Source organism: Dendrobium catenatum, unplaced genomic scaffold (genome assembly GCF_001605985.2).
Source record: "Dendrobium catenatum unplaced genomic scaffold, ASM160598v2 fragScaff_scaffold_1608, whole genome shotgun sequence".
NCBI lineage: Eukaryota > Viridiplantae > Streptophyta > Magnoliopsida > Asparagales > Orchidaceae > Dendrobium > Dendrobium catenatum.
The window spans coordinates 4,241,123-4,262,644 of record NW_021320070.1 but is presented as its reverse complement, the minus strand read 5'-3'; the positions used below and the strand labels follow the sequence as shown (position 1 = coordinate 4,262,644).

Below are 21,522 nucleotides of genomic sequence, written 5' to 3'. Positions count from 1 at the left end.
AATTTTTTATACTGAAAAGCTGTTTTAGAAAACAGTAAAAATCTGTCACAAACGAAGCCTAAATTGAAATTTCTCATGTATCCTCAGTTGTCCCAGAAGCTGTGAAGATTAATCTCATGTTTTCAAATCGAGTTCTAATCTTGTTCAGTATATTTACAGTCCGAGCAACTGGATGGAAAGGTTTTCATTTCATCTTATATGGCTACAGAATTCATCAACTATTTCTGCTATGTTACTTTGCATTGCAGGACTTCATAAATTTGCTTCTCAAATCATCCCGATTATAAGATTTACTACATATTTAATACTTTTAGTATTTTTTTTTTTTATTTCTTAATATATGAGCATATTTGTTGTTAAATATTAGCTTATAGTGGATGATGGGGGATTTACATAAATACCACTCATATTTATGGGGGATTTACATACATACCACTCATATTTGATAAGTGCTCATGACTTGAGAATATCCTAATTTTATTATTCGTATGAATATTTATTGCTAAGATATATGCAATATTGCATTTTTTTTTTAATGGGGGGTTTAGATACAGACCACTCATATTTGATATGAAAGTGAACTATCGGTGGTATGTATGTAATATTAAAATTTTAGATGTTAGATATATAAATAGAGTGATATATAGTAGTATGTATGTAAATCCCCCTATTTATTTAGGGAAAATTATTTCTTTCATAAGTGTGAATGGTGTGAATAGTGTGCTATTTGCATTTCAATAAATGGATTTCATAAGGGGAAATCAATTCTTTCCCTTTTTGTTGTAAATAAATGTCAACCTTTTATTTATTCGTCTCATTCGGGTTATTATCCACTCCAAAGTTTTGAGAATTTTACTTATTTTGGAGTAAGAAAGTTATGTTTATTGCTCATGAGTGAGTTTTTAAGTCTTTTTTTAGGTTTTCTTTAAGGGTGTGTTTGTGAAGAAATTATTCTTTGCAGAGTTCATATGTGTCTGGATTCCAATCAAAATTGGTCACATCGTACACACCCGGTGTACATGGTTGTACACAGATTGTGTGCAAATGATGTAGCCAATTTTGATTGCAGCCAGAAGCAAGCTACGTTTGGACTTCGCACATAATAAATTCTCTTGTTTGCGATTGTTTTTTTTGTTGTTTCTTTTTTCGGACAACAATCATAATTTGATAGGAAACACTTGTATATCTCAAGTATTTCCTATCAATCTTCGAAAAACAGCAAGAATTCTCCTCAAAAATTCACACAAAATCAAGAAAGTAGTAGATAATTTGTATTATTTGATGAAATAGAAATGGAAAATGGCAAGATACAATTGATCATCAATTCGAGAGGAGGGTCAATTTCTCTCAAATCTTTATACGTTGTTAGAGCTCAAAAATCTAAACATAAGAGATCTCAAATTTCATCCAAATTCAAGATGTTCTAGCCCTAGAAAAACAAACTATTTAATGCATACAAATCAAAAGGAAATTCCTAAACTGTCCCTACATTCAGACTTCCCTCCTAACTCCCTCAAAAATCCTTCCTAAACAGCTCACGCAGGCCCGGACGTGCGTTCGGCAAGTACAGGAGGTGGAACTTCTGCCTGTTTCGTTCGTAAGTTAGTTTATGGACCGTTTGGACTTAGGGGTGTCAATTTCGGGTCACGGGTCGAACCCGGAACTGACCCGAAACTATTCGGGTCAACTCGAACCCAACCCGTTTTTATAAACGGTTCGATTTTTCAGACTCGAACCCAACCCGCCAAGTGAGTCCCCTTCGTTGTTCGCTCCCGGTTCCTTGGACGGCGTTCTCTTCCTATGACTTGTTGGGGTCGGATAGGAAGTTACAACATTTTGATCAAAAGCATGGAAACAACAACTCGAGTTTACTCGCTGCCTCGCCGGCGCCTTCGTTGATATTCGACTTCGCTCATTGGACAACGTTCTCTTACCGTTGGATCAGAAGTTACAACATTTTGATCGGAAGCACAAAAGCAACGAATGGAGTTCGCTCGCAACCTTGCTACCTCGCTGGCGCCTTCATCGTTGTTCGACTTCATGCCTTGGAGGCTTAGACGATGTTCTCTTCCCGTCGAATCGGAAGTTACAACATTTTGATCGGAAGCAACGATGCGATTTCGCTAGCTGTGAAGAACTTTCCGCATCACCGGCTCCATCGTTGCTTTTCGACTTCGCTCCTTGGACAACATTCTCTTCCAGTCGGATCAAAGGTTACAACATTTTGATCGAAAGCAATGACGGGATTTCGGTCGCTGTGAAGAACTTTCCGCCTCACTGGCTCCTTCGTTGTTGTTCAACTTCGCTTCTTGGATGATGTTCCCTTCTGGTCGGATTGGAAGCTAACATTTTGATCAGAAGCAAAGCAACAATGGGAGTTCGCTCGCTGTGAATATGTTGATCCGGGTCATTCTCGGTTTGCCGTGTCATCCTGAACCCAACCCGAAATTCAAAACGGATCGAAAATTAGGACCCGAATCCGATACGAAAAATTTTGGGTTCGGGTCAACCCGAACTTGAAATTTGTGTCGGGTTAGAGTCGGATTTTTGACTCGTGTCCAATATTGACACCCCTAACTGGACTGGTCCAGTGGACCGATCTGACATAATTTTTATTGGTAATTTCTTTTCAAAAATTTATACGGTATAAAATTGTTTTCCACAACTTAAATAGAGAAGTTACTTTCTCTACATTTAAAATCAACTTTATAAAATTTTGCAGCCTTCTCAAGGAGGCCCTAAGACTGTTCAATTTTTACTCATTTAAAGTAGTACATGTCGTGCTTCACTCTTTCATTTTTGTTTTGTTGTTCTTTTAAATTTTTATTTTGGTGTACTTCAGTTCAACGCGAAATTGTGAGTTCGGCTTGTGGTTGCTGGGTTGGCGTCGAGTGGAAGAGCGATGAATATGGAGAGGAATTAGGGCTAAGATCGACGACGTTGGAAGCGTCGCTTGTAGATCTGAGAGGAGGAAGAGTCGTTGGCAGGATCTACGGCAGTTGTGCGAACGGGAGAACAACGTCGGCGAGGGCGGAAGCGTCGGTGAGGGCGGCGGCGGTTCCTTTAAAAAAAGAGAGAAGGAAGGATAGGGCGGTGGAGAGGGGCTGTTCGGATTCCGGCGTGAAGTAGCTGGCCGTCGTGTGAGGCGAAGATCCGACGTGGGGTGAGTAAAAATGGTTTTATTTATGGCATGTACCAGTCAAATTTTAAATATTTTTAAATTATCATTTATAATATTTTTAAACTAATAAATTCACAATTAAATTGTTGATAATTTTATAAAATTTAGATTTTATTTATTTATTTATTCATTCATTTATTTTCAATATTTAAAAGGCCAAATTATAAAAAGTATAACATTTTATACAAAAATACGCATAAAAATCATGTTTAAAAATAAATTTAAAAATGAGCAAAAATGGAGAGAAGAAATCTGGTTTGCATAAAAAACGGATTAGGAAAATTCAGTTTCTTAAGAAATCGAATAATGAAATTTTGGTTTCTATAGAAATCGAATTTAATTATGTGATTTCTATGAAACTAGATTAACATTTTCCGGTTCTGTATATGCTACTTGAAACTTTATATTCGCTCCTTCTAAATTTATTTGATAACGCACTTCTACCGCTTAATTTCATATAAAATATGCTCCTTTTTATAATTTGGCCTATTTAGTTCGAGAGAGAGAGAGAGAGAGACCACTAATAGTTTACGAAAAGATGAGTGACACAACTCTCCTTGGCCTATTGGTTGAGAGCTTAGGCTTCCAACTAAGAGGTCCAGGGTTCGAGTCTCTGTGTATGCGGTGTGTGTGTGAGTTTGCCTTAAATGGCCTAAATGTCCCCAAAAAAAAAAAAGTGTGTGATGCAAGTACACTAAAGAACAATATTATTAGGACATCTACAACCGAATGCTAAATCAATGTGAAATGTTCACAATCTACTTCACAAAAACTCAAAAAACCCCGCATCATTCTCACGACGTAAACAGTGCAAGGAGATGCCTTTAGTTTGGAAAATATTTGGGATAGAACTATAGAAAATTAAGAGAAGATAAATAAACCCCAACAAACAAACTGATAAATCACATTTATTGACAAAAATTTATCATAAATGATGCATTAGATTAGCAATATACATGCCTGAGTCAATTCTATGAAATCTATTAATCTGTCTGATTGGATCATTTCCAAAAAAAACCAAATGGAACCTAAATTTTTTGGGAGGAATGTTCTTGCCCACCCATCTAAAGAATGCATTAAGGTCGTGTCAAATAGGTTCAGCTTCATGTATCATGTTGAAAACATTTGCTTAAATCATTATTTTTTTTCAAGTCGGGTCAATCAAGTCGAACAAGTGCCAAAGGTCAAAGAAATTATTACTCCGGATAGGCGAACCATCCGAATTTGTTGAATATTTGTGCATACTCAATAAATACTCAACAAATCCGAATAATTCTTCAATCCAAACTCCGCGCGCAATAATTTATCCAAAGCCCAGGCATAGGTCAATTCCAGGGGATTATTACGTACATAGTCCAGATAGGAAAACCGTCCAATTTTTTAGAGGGTGTGCAGTAAAAACGCAGTTACTGTTCACCATTGCGCTTTTATTGTGCTTTTAATGTATACATTCACAAAAACCGGACAATTTGAATCCAAACTCTGCACGTAATAGTCACTCCAATTCCATACACAACATAAACCAATCACAGCAAGAATCAAATCCAGCTCCATGTAAATACATATCACCATATGAAAATGATAATAAAATCAGCCATGCATAGCTTTGCTTCTGTACAAGAAAGAACAGCATCTAACTAAATTAGCAATTAAACATTCAAGGCATAGCAGATGAGAGGATATGACTGGTGAGCAACACATTAACAGAACAAGAAAAAAAAAAAAGCATTCTTCCCAACCTACTTGACTCACAAGTCCAACAGTTCATCATAGTTCCACAAAATGAGTCACAAAACCCGAACCACCCAAATCAGATTACCAGCTACCAGGTTTGGGAAACCACCTGCTACAGAGCTATTCATATTACAACAACCAATTTCAACCCAAAAGATATCAGTTACCTTCTGCTTCTGAACCTTTCAGGTACAAAGGTTCAGTTCCATCACCATTCTGCCCTCCTGAGTTGCCCGTTCGTCCTTCGCTTGCCATTCCCTGCTTCAAAGCTCCACCGCCGCTACGCCCAAAGTCGGGGAACACTCCAGATCCGAGCGTCCCGTTGCCGCCCATATTGGTGTCGCCGTGAAACACATTGAAGCCTGCGGACGTGCCAGAGCTCATGCTCAGCTGGCTGTGGAGTGCAAGCTGCTGCTGTTGCTGCAATGCAGACATTGGCGACTGAGGGTATAGCATTGAGGACCGGGCGGCTAAGAGAGATTGTGGAGTCATTTGAGGAGCTTGCTGATGTTGCATGTATCGCGCGTCTGATTGCATGACCGCATTGGAAGGATACTGCTTAAGATGTTATCATAGGAAACCATTAAGGATGCTTGATACTAGCCAAGGTCAATTTTAATGTGACCAAAAAATTAACAATACTTGATCCTTGCCAAGGGAAAATTTTGAACAACTTGGCTGCACCCACTCAAATAATAATATTAATTTATGTATCCTATTAAGAAAAAAACTTAGGCCCGCCACTGAACCTTGCGAGAAATTATTGTGTGGAAACGGGGCATAGATCTATGTCCAGACTCCAATGAAATGTTCACATGCGGTCGAAATATAGTTTTTTTTTATATTACTGCATATTTGTTGAGTATTTATTGCGTGTTTAATGAGTATTGACTCAATAAAAACACTTAACAAATACTCAGTAAATACGCAGAGTCTGAACGCAACTCCACGTTCGGATTCCGCACGTAATAATTTCTCGAAGAACCTTGTCGTGGTATTATACATTTTTTTTAAAAAAGTGTTTAGCACCTTGTTAGCTTAAAGGAATTTGCTAAAGAGAATGAATCAAAGAGAAACCAAAACATTAAATATTTTTTACTATAATAGTTATATATATTAATGTCATTACTATTTGATACTTTTAGTGTAAAGGTTTTCCCAGCTTAAGGAAAATCAATAGGTTATATTATGTTTTTATGTAAAAGATCACCAAAATTTGCCAATTTCAAGGACGAAATAAAAAGTAAGTCACTTCATGCTATCATCATCAACATCACCTACAGATTTATATTCCTGACATGATTCAATTAGGAAAAAACAAGAAACTAGAATTGATATAAATGTTCAGACTGATTTTCACCTGGGCCATGGTGGTCATTTGGGGTTGGCTATCAGCAATGGCAGCCAGGTACATTAGATTGCGCTGAAGTTTAGCCTGGTTTCTGCAACAAGATTAACCAAGATGTAGTTAAACATATAAATCTACAATTTATGGAAGATTTGAGTATTGGCATAGTTCTTTTATTGAGATATTCTGAAATTTGGACATATTGAAGTGCAGATTGCTGTGAAAAGGAGTAAGAAACAAAATAAATGAATAGGAGTCTCACATTAGTACATTCGTCGTCTTAAATAGTTGCACACATATGAAGGAATCAAAGAATATGCACTCTACAACCGTCGACAAGATTAAAGTAAAATTAAAATGTTTGATGTCAAATACCTTTCACATGCCTCAAAATTTTATTTGTAGTTCACTAAAGACTCAAAATAAGAAATTTCTTATAATCCATAGATGTAGTAAAATACAACAATAAATGATACGGATCAAGTTTAGCTTTATGTATTTCCACATGAACATATCCCCCAAAAAGGAAACTAGAGGCAGTAACACATGGAATAAGAATATACAACTTAAGTCTGTTTTTTTGTATTTTTACGTTAGTTTTTGGTGTTCTTTTCTTTAGTTTCTTGTATGGATTGTATTGCCATTGGTGTAGCTTTTTGTGTCTTTAAATAAACTCTATAGGTTGTAATTAGATGAATGGTTAAGCAATAAAGTATCTGATTTCAGCTGCTCTCCCTCCTCTTCCCTTCCCTCTCTCTATCCTCCTCTCTTCCAAGAAGAAGAAGAAAGCTTCTTTCCTCCCCAAGAATCTCAACAATAACAGGGAAAACAAGAAAACGGCATAGTAGCAATTATTTCATAGATTTCCTGGACAGTAAGTAGCACTTGCAGGATTGGAGGCAAGCAAAGAAGCAGGAAAGCAAGGTGGCACTGTAGTGAAAACAACATAGCATGATACAGAAGCCAAAGGAGGAAACAATAACCATAAACAATGATAGGAAAAGGTGAAAATAACGGGAAACAGAGCAAAATAAGGAAAATCACTCGGATGGGCAATGGAAAGTAGAGGCATAGGAAACTATGCATCACATACTGTTGCAATATCTCACCCCATGCCTCAAAAAATGTATGCTACACTATGGCTTTACTTGGAATTGCTTCCTTCTTTTGTTCTATGAAATATTACATAATGTTGTATTATGTTGCATTATTTTGTCAAGTAAGCAAATTAATGTTTAATAAAGGCTTCGTTTGGGACGGTTTCTTTACTACTTCTTAAAGCATCTTTTTAGTACAAAAATTAAAAAAAAAATTATTAGAAAGCTGTTTTAAGAAGCAATAAGAAAGCCGTCCCAAACGACGCCAAAATCATCTTAAAATCATAATCTTATGTGTTATAAGAGTAATGGTTGTTTGGTTTGTAATTATTGTTGACTTATGCTTGCTTATTATTCTGAGGAATATAGTCTTTATGCTTGTGGGGATTTCCATGTAATGTAATACTTTAAGCTATTGACGAATGAAATCATGCAACAAGAGTATAACATCCAATGGAGTCTTTAGCCAGCCGATTGTCTCTGTACTCAGGTGTGCATTCAAAGTTGCTTTGTGCTTCCTCAGATATAAGCTTGGCATGACCATCTCCAACTTCCAAGCTTAATCTGCGGAATTATCTTCGATTGCGGTAGGCATCGATTCTCCTCCACTCTCTTAAGTCTTCAGGCAGTATCCCTTCCCCGCTCCTCTTGCTCACAATCCCCAATTCTGCTTCATGATATTTTCCTATTATGTCAAGGAGATGCCCAATACATTCGAAGAAAATCTAATTATCCTTCCATGTTCTGTCAATTCCTTGTTGTTTCCTTCACTTCCATTTATGATAGTTCTTTGTCATGGGGTTCTAGGTTTTAGGTTTTAGGCAATAGGTAATCATTTTAGTAAAAACCAGCAAGATAAAGACCGAAATTATCTAACTTCTGCATAAATTCCTGCAATTTCCGCTGTCATATTTGCAGAAATTTCTTAATTCTGACATCAAAGATCTCTGAAATGACAACTTTAGGTAGTTTTGATCAACAGGAAATCAAGCAAAAATGGAAAAAGAGCTCAAAGTTAACAACATCAGAAGGTTTGATACTTACTCAGCACATTCATCTGTTTTTCCAGAATTTTGGTTGTCAAGAATTGCCAGAATTAACTGCTTGTTTTCATCCAAATACTGCAAAAGAATCAAAAAGAACCCAAAGATGGCGTTGATAAAAGAAGGGCATATCAAGTATAGAAATAGACAGTCAAATATACACTAATTAATGAAGTTTGTAGGAATCTAGCCAAATAATTGAACACATTCCGCATGTAATTTTAAGTTTTTTCATCCCACCAAATGCACTGTGATTAGGGAAAAAAAAAAAGATTTATCAAAGGTTTATATGGAGTCATGTTTTGAACACTAACCAAATGTTATTGTAGCAGAATTGTTTCTTTATTGTCCCTAGCAATTCTAACAACTGCACATATGTAGAAAATCTTGAAAAAACCTAACAATACTATAAAATAGCCTTACTTAAATATCAAAATGTAGTTTAAAGATGTACTTAGTCAATGAAAATCATCAATTCCAAATGAATTTTGAGCACAACTGGTGAGGTTGGTAACTCTCATTTTTTTAAGTAGGTGACCCACAGGTTCACAAGAATAAATGAAAAGAAAATCTTTTTTGGAACTTAGAATGTGAGAAATTGAGCAAACAATTTGTGAGAGTGTGATAATAATCAATGACAGTAACTAGCAGGGTTAGTGGTTAGTGGACATTCGTATCACATAAGGTAGATGTTGGCATCCATTAAAAATATGAAGAATAGAGCCTGACTGATGAGGGCATCAGATTTCGCCATGTGTACCATCGCCGGGGACGACGATCGACGGCCCTGATTCAGAGTCTTTACCTATGATGCTTAGTTCTTTTCTTTTATGATTTTCGAGAGCTTAAATTGGGAACAATCTTTAATTTGCAAATTAACATACTTGGATAATCTTTTGTTAAATTCTAAATGCAAGTCCTGGATTAACTTCATATTACATCACTGACTGAGTTAGTGGCAACTACAAGCAACAAGTCACAGAAACCTCAATATTACATTCACAGAATCATCAAACTCTCCTATCAAATCCTTAGTTACCAAACTGGCATATCACATGCATGAGGTCATTGACAATCACAGTTCTAAATCTAAATAAGTTCCCGTTATCAAAATATGTTTTCTAAGGCTTTATTTGGGATGGCTTTTTTACAACTTAAAGCAACTTTCTAGTAAAAAAATTAAATTTTTGTATTAAAAAACTGATTTAAGTAGTAAAAAAGCGGTCCCAAACGAAACCTAAATCTAACTTCTTTGGCTTAGGGATCATCCTACAACTTCCTCGGGTTTCTATACGAAGAAGAAGACAACCAGAAGGAAGGAGACAGCAAGAAAGAAGAAAAAGAAAAAGAAAAAAAAAAAGAGGTAAACTTTTATATAAATATTTTTTTGGTAATAGTAGGAAAACTTTCGTAGAAAGTTGAAAGTTCAACAATTTTATGTTGTTCCTAATTTACAGATTTAATGGACACGTTTTAATAAATTCAAAAGTTTTGAAAAAGTTTTGAAAATTAATTGCATAACAAGAAAAATTATAGGAATACTTAATTTACTTTCATGATCCATGACTAAGTAAGAAATTATAATTTTAAATAAAATGATATATAAATAATTAATTTAAATTAAACTAAAAAAATTATAGAGCAAGGATTATGATAAATGAAATATATATATATATATATATGAATAATATTATGAGACCTGCAATGCTTTATGGTGTTGAATGTTGGCCATTAAAGGAGAAGCATAATATTAAGATAAGTGTTGCAGAGATGAGGATGCTTAGGTGGATGAGTGGCTTGACCCTTAGAGATAGGATACGAAATGAGCATATACGTGAAAAGGATGGAGTAGCTCCAGTGGAAGATAAGCTTAGAGAGAGTTGCCTTAGATGGTTTGGTCACATTAAACGGAGGCCTTCTGTTGACCCGGTTTGAAAAGTTGAGGTATTAGATTTGACTTATGTTAAGAAAGGTAGAGATAGACCTAAAAAGACTTGGTTAGAAAATATTAGAAATGATCTTTCTTTATTAGATTTAAATGAGGATTTGACTTTTAACCGGACATAATGGAGAAAAAGGATTCATTTAGCCGATCCCATGTAGTGGGACAAAGGCTTGATTTTGTTGTTGTTGTTGCATATATATGAATAATAAGGGTAAATTTTTAAATTTTTGTTAAACTATAATTCAAAGAAGATTGAAAATCAATAGTTTAATTATAAGAAAAATTAGATTAGAGATTGTATTAGCAATTAATTATAAGGTTAAAATTAATAATTATAAACTATATTAATTGATAAAAGACAATAAAGCAAACCAATGAGAATGAATTTTAACCAACATAATTAATTATGTGTTATGTAAGTAAGATGAAATCATGTGAGAGAGTTTGATGTATTCATATTAAAAAAAAAAAAAAGATATTTAACATCATTTAGTGATATTTTTTATTTAGGCCTCGTTGAGAGAAACAACATTCAAATGGCAAACCAATTCTCCAAGTAAAAGTGGGTAATTATATTTCTACTTTATAGTAATTATAAGAAAAGAGTGTATTATAAGAAAAGATAAGTTACTATATAAAAACGATAAAGAAAGCTAACAGTTCCTTATTATGCCAATGTAACAACTGCATTCTCTTATTCTTCATAAGCTTTAACTCCTTATTTGCTTATAAAGACATGCATACATAATGTTTTTAAATTCTTGAATTACTATAATTTATAAATATAATTAGTCATTAAGTTGTTTTAATCATCCTTTAATTGATAACTATTTTCAAGAATATCCCATTTAACTTAAATGAATGAAAAGAGAGGATTCGTGTATAGCAAAAGAATAACCTCAAAAATTAGTGTGAAAATTTGTATAACAATTATGCGCGTTATTTTTTTTTTTTTGAGAAAATTTGTATATTCTGTAATTAAAGAGGAAAGAGAAGTGTACTAGACAATTTTTATATTAAAAAAAAAAGTTTATTGCTTAGTTGGCATTTTTCTATTTGGACAATTTTTACTTTGAAAGTGATGTGAGAATGTTTAAATTTTCATTCGATTGTTGTTCCTACCTCGACAGTCCAAGTTTTCGAGCTGGATTGTGACAAGAGTTGTATCAGAGCAAGGTTAAGTTAAACTAGAGGATAATCAATACAAGAAAAAGGCCACTATGATAATCAATAATCAATTTTTGTTTTGTAAAACTAGTTAAATATTATGTTAACTCTAATTAAGTAATCTTGCCTTATATGTCTTGATTCTACGGACGTTGATTAAGAAAATATTGATGGTTATAAAAGAGAAGCTAGAATTAACGAACCGCCACTTACAGGGAAGCAATAAGTACTAACACTCACTCCATTAGTACGAGACATGCCATGAAAGCTTTTACACAACTAATTCAAAGTTTTCAGTCTAAAGACAATGGAAGTGGAAGCACACAAATGGATAAGAATATAAAGTTATTTCAAGATATAAAGTCGCTTCTCTTTTCTAGAGGTGGAGGACCAAACAAAGCCAATAATTGGTTATTGTAGCAATAACAACAACATCAAGCCTTTATCCCACTGCGTGGGGTCAGCCACATGAATCCTTTTTATCCTTTGTGTCCTGTTAAGAGTCAAATTCTCATTTAAATCTAATAAAGAAATTTTATTTCTAATATTTTCTAACCAAATCTTTTTAGGCCAATAATTAGTTATTACAAGTTGAAAAAATTATTGCCATTGTATTTTGCCCTCACAAAAGAAATATGACACTCAATATTTATTTTCTTTTGGTGAAGCCAAAAAAAAAAAAGGCGACAAGAAAAAATACAATACAAGTTTGATAGTTGACCTAATAGGGTGCAAAAAGATTATTCCTTTATGTAATATGAAGCTTACTTTAACTAGATTTTTGAGATATAAACTACATAAGATTCCCAATGAAAAACAAAATTGCCATTAATTCTTCTCAAGATTAAAGGATGCAGTCTGAAACCTTAAATACCTTTGGTAATTGATTATTATTCATTTTTTGTGGAAAGAGCTAAACATTTTCAGATAAATTTATAAGCTACCCAAATACATATTGAATTCCAAAAATGAAAGAGTAATGAAAGGTCAAGAAATGTGCAAACTACTTAGTTTGAGAATTCACATTGAAAGAAACCTAAACCCAATAGCAGTGGGAGCAGCATCAATATGATTATATGAAAGACTGAAAAGTTCGATAGAGCACACAAGAGAGAATATATTTGATATTTGTTTATGATGTCATCAACCTAAACATTGGCTAAATGTTGTCATACAATCAAACAAAAACTTTCAAAGAGCACTACACCACCTCAAAGAAAATATGAAAAGAAGAGAGTTGTGGAACTGACTGCATCATTTCCAAGCCAAAAAACAAAAATGTTAAAACATTTAGTCTCTATTATATGTTTTATCTCAACAAGAAGCTAAATAATCACATGACCTCATTACAAGTATGTTGTTCATTCAAAATAAGCTTGTTAGAATTTCATTTGATTAGAGGTCATATTCTTTCTTCATCACAAGTAAAATTATTAGTCAAAATTTTGAATGAATATGCTTAGAATTTGTTCCACAATAGCACGTCACATTCATTAATCTTTGGGGATTTCACAAAATCCCTTAAAAATACATCAAACAACATTTTTGTTAGTTTTGACAAATGGAACATCATGTAGACGCCAGCCAAATATATCAAACAAACATAGAAATATTGTAATTATATGTATTCAACAAAAACTTAAGTGTAGATTGGTTATATAATCATTTTATCACTATATATTGTTGCAAGGTGAAAAAATGTAATTATGCTAGTGAATAAATATTTAACAATATCAACAACTATCATCAATGATAATATCATCTCCAAAAACTTTTAATTTGTTAGAAAAGGGTTATCAAGATTTTCTTGCCCAAATATAACAAAGATATTGATGTAAACCCTAAAATCACCACACCTGTAACAACCAATCTAATCTTGACACAAATTTGACCCCTGACTCAACTTTTACAAATCAAAACACTCAGTAGTGCCTTGTTTTCTCAACTCAAACGTTCATAGATATAAAATAAAAATATCTCAAATTATGTTTTCAAACAACTCCTCCATAACAACAACTAGAAAACCCCAAGATCACATGTCTATTTGTAAACACCAAAAAGGTCCTTTAGAAATCAATGAAGAAAATGGCTCTCCATAGTAAATCAAGATGAGCAATCGAGTTCCCCCATGACATCTAGTTAAACCCCATAACTCAGGAAGAAAGGGGACCAATCTCTCAAACTTGACACCTAATATTTCTAATCAAAGTTTCAGAGATTCTCCCATTTTTATTCTCTCTTACTGTAAAGGATTAATAAAATTCCCATTCCTACAGATTCTTTTCCCCTTTATTGGCTGTGTGATTCACCCTATGTGGTGATTAAGCGTATTAACACAAGGAATTGAGAGCAATTAAACTGACTAGTGAAGAAACCAATTAAACTGATCGGGAATAGCAAATATGTTTGTATATTCGGGTTGTATCTTTTATCATGAACATTACCTAAGTACAGAAGCAGTAGACAATATCTAGGCACCCTTACTATTTACTAGTTAATCAATTGGCTTAAACATGATAGGAATCTGATATCTATACAGCCAAGAAAAACAGCAATAAAAAAGAAAAAAACCAGCAGAAATCAGCGAGAAAGAATGAGATTATGGGCTAATTTTATTCATATCATCAAAACAAACCAAGATACAAGTTAATCTATTATTCGAGAGGTAGATAACCTCTTCACAAACCCTAGGCGTCGCTAGGAACAACTCTAAAAAAAACTACTCCAAAACAAAAAATCACCTCCTGAAAATAAAACAACATAATTAATCATAAATAAACCTTCCTAATTCCCTCCCAAATTTGAATTCAAATCAGTCTTCTTTCCCTAAATAAACATTCTTAATTCTCTCCCAATTTTGATTTGTTAAGATTAGTAATTAAAGGTAGAATTAATCCCCTTTGAGCCCCCCTATCCCCCCTTGCCCGCCTCCCACACTAGTGGGGCCCATAGAGCTCTTCCACCCGCCAGCTAGATTGGGCCCCCTTGTTGGAGCCGGGTTGATTGGCTGGACCGGCCCAGCAAATCCAATATAATACTGCATATTTATTAGCATTAATACAAAGAACTCCTCACCAACCAGAAAAACTGTCTCCAAACCGGCAGGAATAGTGTAGGCCTATCTCAGAAAAGCTAGGTTATCAGTAGAAGCTGGCAGTAATAATCACATCAATGGCCAACACATAATTTTGATGCTTAAAACTAAGAAGACAAACTTTAAAAATAAATTAATTTTTAAAAAAAGACAACAAGAAATTACCCTGAAAACACATCATGTGCCAATTTTCTGCTGATTTAAATGATTATTTTTGTGATAAAAACAGAAGGATCCACACTAATTTGACCGCCGAAATGACTCCAAAAAAACATGGTGGATTTGGGAAAAATGGATGGAGTCAAGTAGTCAACTCTACCTGCCTAAAGCGTAAAGGATGATTAAAAATATATATATATTTGCACCATACTATGGTTATTAGAGCGATTCAAAATCCGACAAAGCTTGGCATAGACTGTTGAAGCATATAATAAGACTAAAATAGCCGGTCAAGGATTAGTTAATGAATGAAAATAATTTCAGCACATGTGATTACTTATTCAGACACCAAAACTTCATAGGAGGAGAAATTTGAGAAATTCGTTCTACTTCCATTTAATGATGGTGTACTTCCATTTGACCAAACAAGGCACCGCCCAATCAAACCACAAATAAATGAATCATGTTTATAATAGAAAAGTCCAATAAAATTAACATAAAAGTTTAAAACTTATAAAGATCGAAAGAAAATAAGGCAATTTTTATCTATTTGTGCTGCATAATGAAACTAGCTACACATGGCATGAAAATGACAGTGATATGGAGAGTAAGATAGGAATATATGGATGTCCAGGTGTGAACGCTATAATCTTGTGGGATGGTTGATGGAGGGCATGTTGAAGGGAAGGGAGAGTCGTCAAGTTGAACTACATCCGAGTAAAAGAGAAAACAGAGTCATTGACTTTTCTGGCTAGAGGGAGAATAAATACAAGAGAGCAAGAGAGAGAGATTGATCACAATAACAACATTTCAATGTCTCAATAAAGTTGTGGACCCCAATAAAAGTCTTAAGAATATATATTACAAGTGATAAATAAGTTGAGCCAAGCTCGAGTTACCATTGGCTTGAGCTTGAGCTTGAGCTTGATTAATTATCTAGTTCGAGCTCGAGCTTTAATCTACGAGTTCAAGCTAGCACACTAGTTAGCTCGTTATTATGAAATAGAAAAAATGATTATGATATAAGAAATTATTATAATAAAATGATAACAAAATAGAAATCATAAATAATAATAATAAATCACTTAATATAAAAAAGTGATAAATAAATTTTAAACATTTTTAATAACTTTGTACTTAAAATCCTAAATTCTAATATATTTTAAGTATATTTTATATTAATATTTTTAAAAGAGCTGGCTCACGAGCTAAAGAGTTGAATCGGGGATGACTCAAGCTTAGCTCATTAGCTCATCGAGCTTGGCTCACAAGCCATTTATTGAGTCGAGCCCGAGCCAACTCACGAGTTAGCTTGACTCACTTACACCCCTAGTTACAAACAAGGGTGTGCCCTTACTATCGTAATAAGGGAGCACACATCAACATAAGAGTGATACAAAAAATAGAGGACATGGGTCAAGTTGAGTGCATTAAGTGCCATATGTTGAAGTCATGTAGACCGACAAAATTATCGAGTGGAGACCATGTTTGGTTGGTAGCAAGCTAAAGACACTCTATACTATTTGTGTATGCAAAGGAATAATGAGATGATTGCAAAAGGTCACACTATAGGCCGCCACATATGAAGCATGTACTAGTGTACTGATCAGTTATAATAACTTATGTAGCAAACCATAAGCAATCAATGTTGGCTAACTGGCATAGGATACAACATGCACACTTTAAGAACTCAAATTTAGACACCAAGAAGGCTAGCTATCAAGAGTTAGATAATCGATGAGCTAGTTGAAAAGGACCCAATCTGTAGATGTAATAAACAAATTTTTTATCGAACTAACTGTGCCAATTCCGTCGTCACAATTCAAAAAGTCAAAGTCAAGTAAATGAAGACCAAGAGATAAGAAGCTCCACCTTTACACATTAGCCCACTTCATGAAGTGATCAGCTAAGACGAGCAAGAAGCATCTTTGACCGCCCCCCAAAGAAGATGACTAAAGTAGTTCCTCTCCTCCATGGGGTGGTCAGAGGTTGATAATGGGTTGGTGAAGTATCCTTGCATAGAACAAGCAAATTAGACATCCCTTTATGAATTATGTCACCTCTCTTTCTAATGTTCACAAGAATAAACCTTGTTGGAAGATGCTTTTAGAAAACATGTCTAGTTGAGCAACAATTACACTAATCGTCATGCACTTCCTAGGATTTGGTGGCAAGAGTTAGCAAAGAGAGATTGCGAAGAAGCTTGTTTTAAGGAGAATGTCATCTATCAAGATAATTCAAATCGTCTAGTATATGAGCAGCCATGCATGGTCACAACTGCATGACAGGAACCATCGAATGGATAACTTTTGATGGAAGTGAATCGATAAGCAGCTAGGACAACTTCAACTCATTGGAATTTGCAAGTAAGCGAGTAAGCGAGTTGAGCCCAAAATTGGACATGGCATGAGGGTTTTCATAGACTGGTCAATTGATTTTCATCATAAAAATATGTTTAGCCTCAAAGTGGTTGAACTTAACCATCCCCGTCCTAACAAAGGGTCGAGCTCATGGCCACAACTGACCAATAGGAACCAACAATTTGATAATTTCTAATGGAAGTGAACCAATAAGAAGTTTGTCGGCTAGCATAACTTTCAGCTCATTGGTAGTAAGCAAATTGAGCCCATAGTTGAACATGTCATGAGGATTTTTATAAATCTGTCAATTGATTTTCATCCTAAGAATATGTTTAGCCTTAAAATGGTTGAACTTCGCTATCATCATCCTAAGAAAAGATCGAGTTCATGAACTTCATACCCACCCACAGTTTGGTTTACCACCATCTATGAGTCGACATGGAAAACAAGATTCTCAATGTTGAAGTCAGCAATGAAATGGAGATCGACCAAGATGGCTTCATACTCAGGCTCTTCTAACCCGAATTATGATTAGACAGGCTCTTCAAGCAAGGCGTATTTTGAAACAAAAAAGACCAAGTGCAAGCAGGTATTCAATGACAATCTACAAGACATTTCAATCTATTAAAGACCTTTCTAAAGTGTCATGTTAATCAAAACATTGATGGATAAGCCTGGAAGTAAGATTGTAAAGAACGAGTGAATGATACCAATGTAGGCACTAACTTGCCCATGCTTTGGTAATGTTGTTCTACATCTCATAAAGAATGAATGGCAATAATAATAGACACGTTGCTTCCAACTTTTCTTACAAACAAATATCAAGCTTATCATCCAATTAAGGACTCTGAGCTAAATCAATCCAAGTTCCTCCCTTAGACTGCAAAGAACAAAAAGATAGATGAGATATTGCTTTAATACTTGGAATGTCGCTTCATGTCATGGCATTCAAGTAAACTCCCTTGTATTCCATAAAGCCTTGAAGAGAGGAGTGCAAAGCTCCCAGGTAAGATACGAGACTGCTTAGACCAATCAACTTACTTTTGGGCTTTCAAACAATCTTGGTTAATCGGGAAGAGCGAGCATCCCGGACCACCAAGACAATGTAAGGTTGGCAAAGATGCTGTCAGGCGGCTCATATATCCAAGGTAGCAAGAGCAAGCTCCAAAAATGCACTTGGTAATATTGCGGTAAATTTAAACTTTCTTAACATTAAGAACGTCTCAAAAAAGAGAGGACATGTTAATAGTAGTGAGCTTTATAGTGTTAAAATTTTCTTCTAAATTTCAATTGGATTTTGCTTGTATATGGTGGCTTGTTCAAATAGTGTTAAAACATTAACAAAATAACAATGAGAGGGTTTTGGGGTATACAAAGAAGTGAGCTTTATAGCAGCACTAAAAGCTCTCTTTCAATGACAACGTCAGGCTGTTTATCTATAATGAGGTATGGCCATTTTATCTGCTAAAATTGAAGTTGTACTAACCATTTGCCAGATTTATAGCAAGGAAATTACTAAAAGAGAGATTCGTTGAAAAGATAACACTAAGGCTTCATTTGGGACGGCTTTCTTACTGCTTCTTAAAGCAACTTTCTACTACAAAAATTAATTTTTTCTACTAGAAAGCTGCTTCAAGAAGCAGTAAGAAAGCAGTCCCAAAAGAAGCCTAAGTACACACAAAACATCAAAGATAACATGGATAAAAGTTGTTCAAAAATATTAGTACAAAATGAGTTCAAACTAAAATTAGTAGGAGCAAATAATATAAGTATTGCATACACAACTAAAACGGTACATTGTCTGCACTTAATAATTTCTTGGATTGAAGACCTCTTGAAGCCTCCACAAGAACAAATAGAGCAATAAAGCCAACTCCAAATAGTTGGATAACATTAATGATGATGATCTACTTAGCATGGATGGACGGAGACGTCGGAGAGATTATGAAAGAAAGAAAGCAAGACAAAGCAAAAGCAATAACTTGTGAACAACGGGGAAGCTACACCTAAAAGAAGTCATACCCACCAGTGGCTATGGAATGCTTACACAGTTTTCCCAAAAAAAAAAAAGCTATTCCAAGTAAAAGGAAAAAATAAAGAGCCATGTAGATGTAGATCAAAGAGGTAACATGACTTATTTTAGTACAAGCATGTACTAAAGATAAAACTCTGACTACGAGAAAGGACTAATATGGTGCTTTTAGCTTTCTTCCAAACAAGATTTTTTTTTTTTTCTTTTCAGCTATGAAATTTCAGTTCAGAATGATCAAAACACCATGATAATCGTCTCGTGTTTTAAAAAACTTCAGAAAATATTCAAAAAATAATAAGGAAAGAGCATAAACCATCCACCAAGATCAGTATCAGAAAAAGGAGATCAGAGCAATTAGTCTCAAGAAAAACAACCCACAATAACCAAAAAAAAAGAACTCAAACTCCCCCAACGCCTCACAGAACATAGAAAAGAGAACATAAATATCAAGATCATTAGCTGTGCCACCAAAAAAACTGGCCAAACTCGGCCCTCAAGCATTCAAAATCCATTCTTTACCACTCCCAAACATTTCATAAAGTTCGCAAAAAAACACTGAAGAAAACAAGTAAAACCTGAGCCGTAGCAATATATAATAAGAAAAACAATGAGGTGATAATAAATGGTGACAAGGAACCAACTTCGATGATGAAAGGAAGAAAAAGACCTGCTGAATGATATCGGTGGTGACCTGGTTCGGAGAAGCGTAAGCTGCCATCATGGGCTGCATCTGCATCAGATGCTGCTGCATTATCCCACCAGCGCCTCTTAATACACTCACTCTATCTTTTTCTTTCTCTATCTCTCTCTCTCTCTCTCACTTGCAAGCCGGTCTTCTCAATGTCTCCTCTTTCCTTTTCCCTGCCTCCGCGAGTATTCAACAACAGAGGTAAAGACTCATCAGAGAAGCCGAGATCAGAAGAAATGGAGGGTTTTTGAGCGTACTCGGAGGGTTTTTTTTAGTTTTTTCCCTCTCTCTGAGTTGTTGCTTTCAAGCACCGATAACCGGCCCGGTGTCACCGTGTCGTCATCTCCGCCTCAATTTCCAATAACAGAGCTCGGTGTGGACGCGATTCCCATGGCGGAGAACTGCATAGAAAGAAGGTAAGAGTTACCGAGAGTGAAAGCATCTCGATCCATTGTGATTTTGTCTCCCTCCTCGGGGACTCACGTGCAGGAAAAAGAGCGGAGGAGGCAGGAAACTCGAAGAATCAAAGCAGAGTAACTTGCGACTAAAGAGAGCAGCTGAGCTCCGGATCGGACCATGTGGTCGGCCGCACTTGATCTAATGTCGGAAAAATCTTGCTTTCAGTTCGATGGATGGTAGCGCTGCACTTCATCCCTTAAAAAAAACCTTTTTTATTAATCTCGTGCTTAATTAGTAATTACATTAAAAAATTCCATGAAGCATATAATTATATAAAATCATAAAAATTTATCCTTTTTAATGTCTTAGCTGGTTTGGAAACATAAATTGTTGGCCTTCTCATTAAGAGCATATCTATGCTATTAAAGGAGGAGCTTGAATTTCGAGCCAAATGTAATCCTAGTAGTTTATTTTATTTTTTTAATATTATCATGTCATTTCATCATATTTTTAATGATTAATAAATTTAGAAATCTATATCGTATATAAAAGGCACTTAAGATTCTTCCTTTAACAAAACCTCATCGTTTATTTTTTAAAACCTAATTAATTTACACCATTTGTTTTCGTGTCTCTTCCTTCATATTGGCCTGAGGAACTACATGTAACCCTCCATGTGGCATGATCCTTCAGCTCCTGTGCACATTGCTTTGTATTCCATTCGCACAAGCCCAATCCCACAGCCCTCGATCCCAACCCTCCTACCTCTCACAATCGAAACAAGCTCGTCGGCAACTTTCCCTCCTCGCTTCACGTGCTTCGTTCAAGAAGCTTCTTCGCTTGCTTCACATGAGGTAGAGTTTGAAATGAGTCGCTCTTAATTTGCGCTCTTACATTTTATGCTCTCACTATAGATTCCTCTCTCTGACTCTCTCTCCCTCAATTCACCATCAGTTTCCCATTTGGTGAAATACCTCATAAGCAAGTTAGAAAACGATTCATCCCCTATTTCATCTTCTTCGGCGGGGTAAATGATTTAGTTTTATTATTTCTCTTATAGTTTCTTTGATTTGGAAATAGAGAATGAATAAGCAAGATTGTAGTTCTTCAGTGGTGTTCTTTGTTTTCGTTGAAGCTCGGGTGTTTATGGCTATAGGAAGATTTTCATTATAATTTGTTGGGTGAATTTAGATTTTCATGTGCAACAAGGTAAAGTTCGCATTTTTTTTCATATTATCAATAGCTTTATCACATGTTTTCATCTATTGTAAGAAA

General features: G+C 35.0%; 1 protein-coding gene across 2 annotated transcripts; it reads right to left on the bottom strand.

Annotated features, from left to right (window-relative positions):
• Nucleotides 1-4,800: 4,800 nt before the first annotated feature.
• LOC110105545 (GRF-interacting factor 1) lies at nucleotides 4,801-20,393 on the bottom strand. 2 transcript variants are annotated; one of them, XM_020835100.2, is made up of 4 exons: nucleotides 19,852-20,393; nucleotides 8,405-8,481; nucleotides 6,276-6,357; nucleotides 4,801-5,470 (listed from the first exon to the last, which is right to left on the bottom strand). In XM_020835100.2, the coding sequence occupies exons 1-4, from the start codon at nucleotides 19,909-19,911 to the stop codon at nucleotides 5,075-5,077; spliced, it is 615 nt and encodes a 204-aa protein (XP_020690759.1). In that variant the 5' UTR covers nucleotides 19,912-20,393; the 3' UTR covers nucleotides 4,801-5,074. The 2 variants fall into 2 exon arrangements, with proteins under 2 accessions (XP_020690759.1, XP_020690758.1); XM_020835099.2 differs by having other exon boundaries at nucleotides 19,828-20,378.
• Nucleotides 20,394-21,522: the final 1,129 nt, after the last annotated feature.

Bases quoted from the DNA above. Each gene is read 5' to 3' on its own strand.
- LOC110105545 (XM_020835099.2), bottom strand. From the start codon at position 19,911: ATGCAGCAGCATCTGATGCAGATGCAGCCCATGATGGCAGCTTACGCT. The intron at 6,358-8,404 runs GTAAGTATCAAA...ATCTTGTTGCAG, and splicing joins AAAACAGATGAATGTGCTGA to AAACCAGGCTAAACTTCAGC. The intron at 5,471-6,275 runs GTGAAAATCAGT...CATCTTAAGCAG, and splicing joins AAATGACCACCATGGCCCAG to TATCCTTCCAATGCGGTCAT.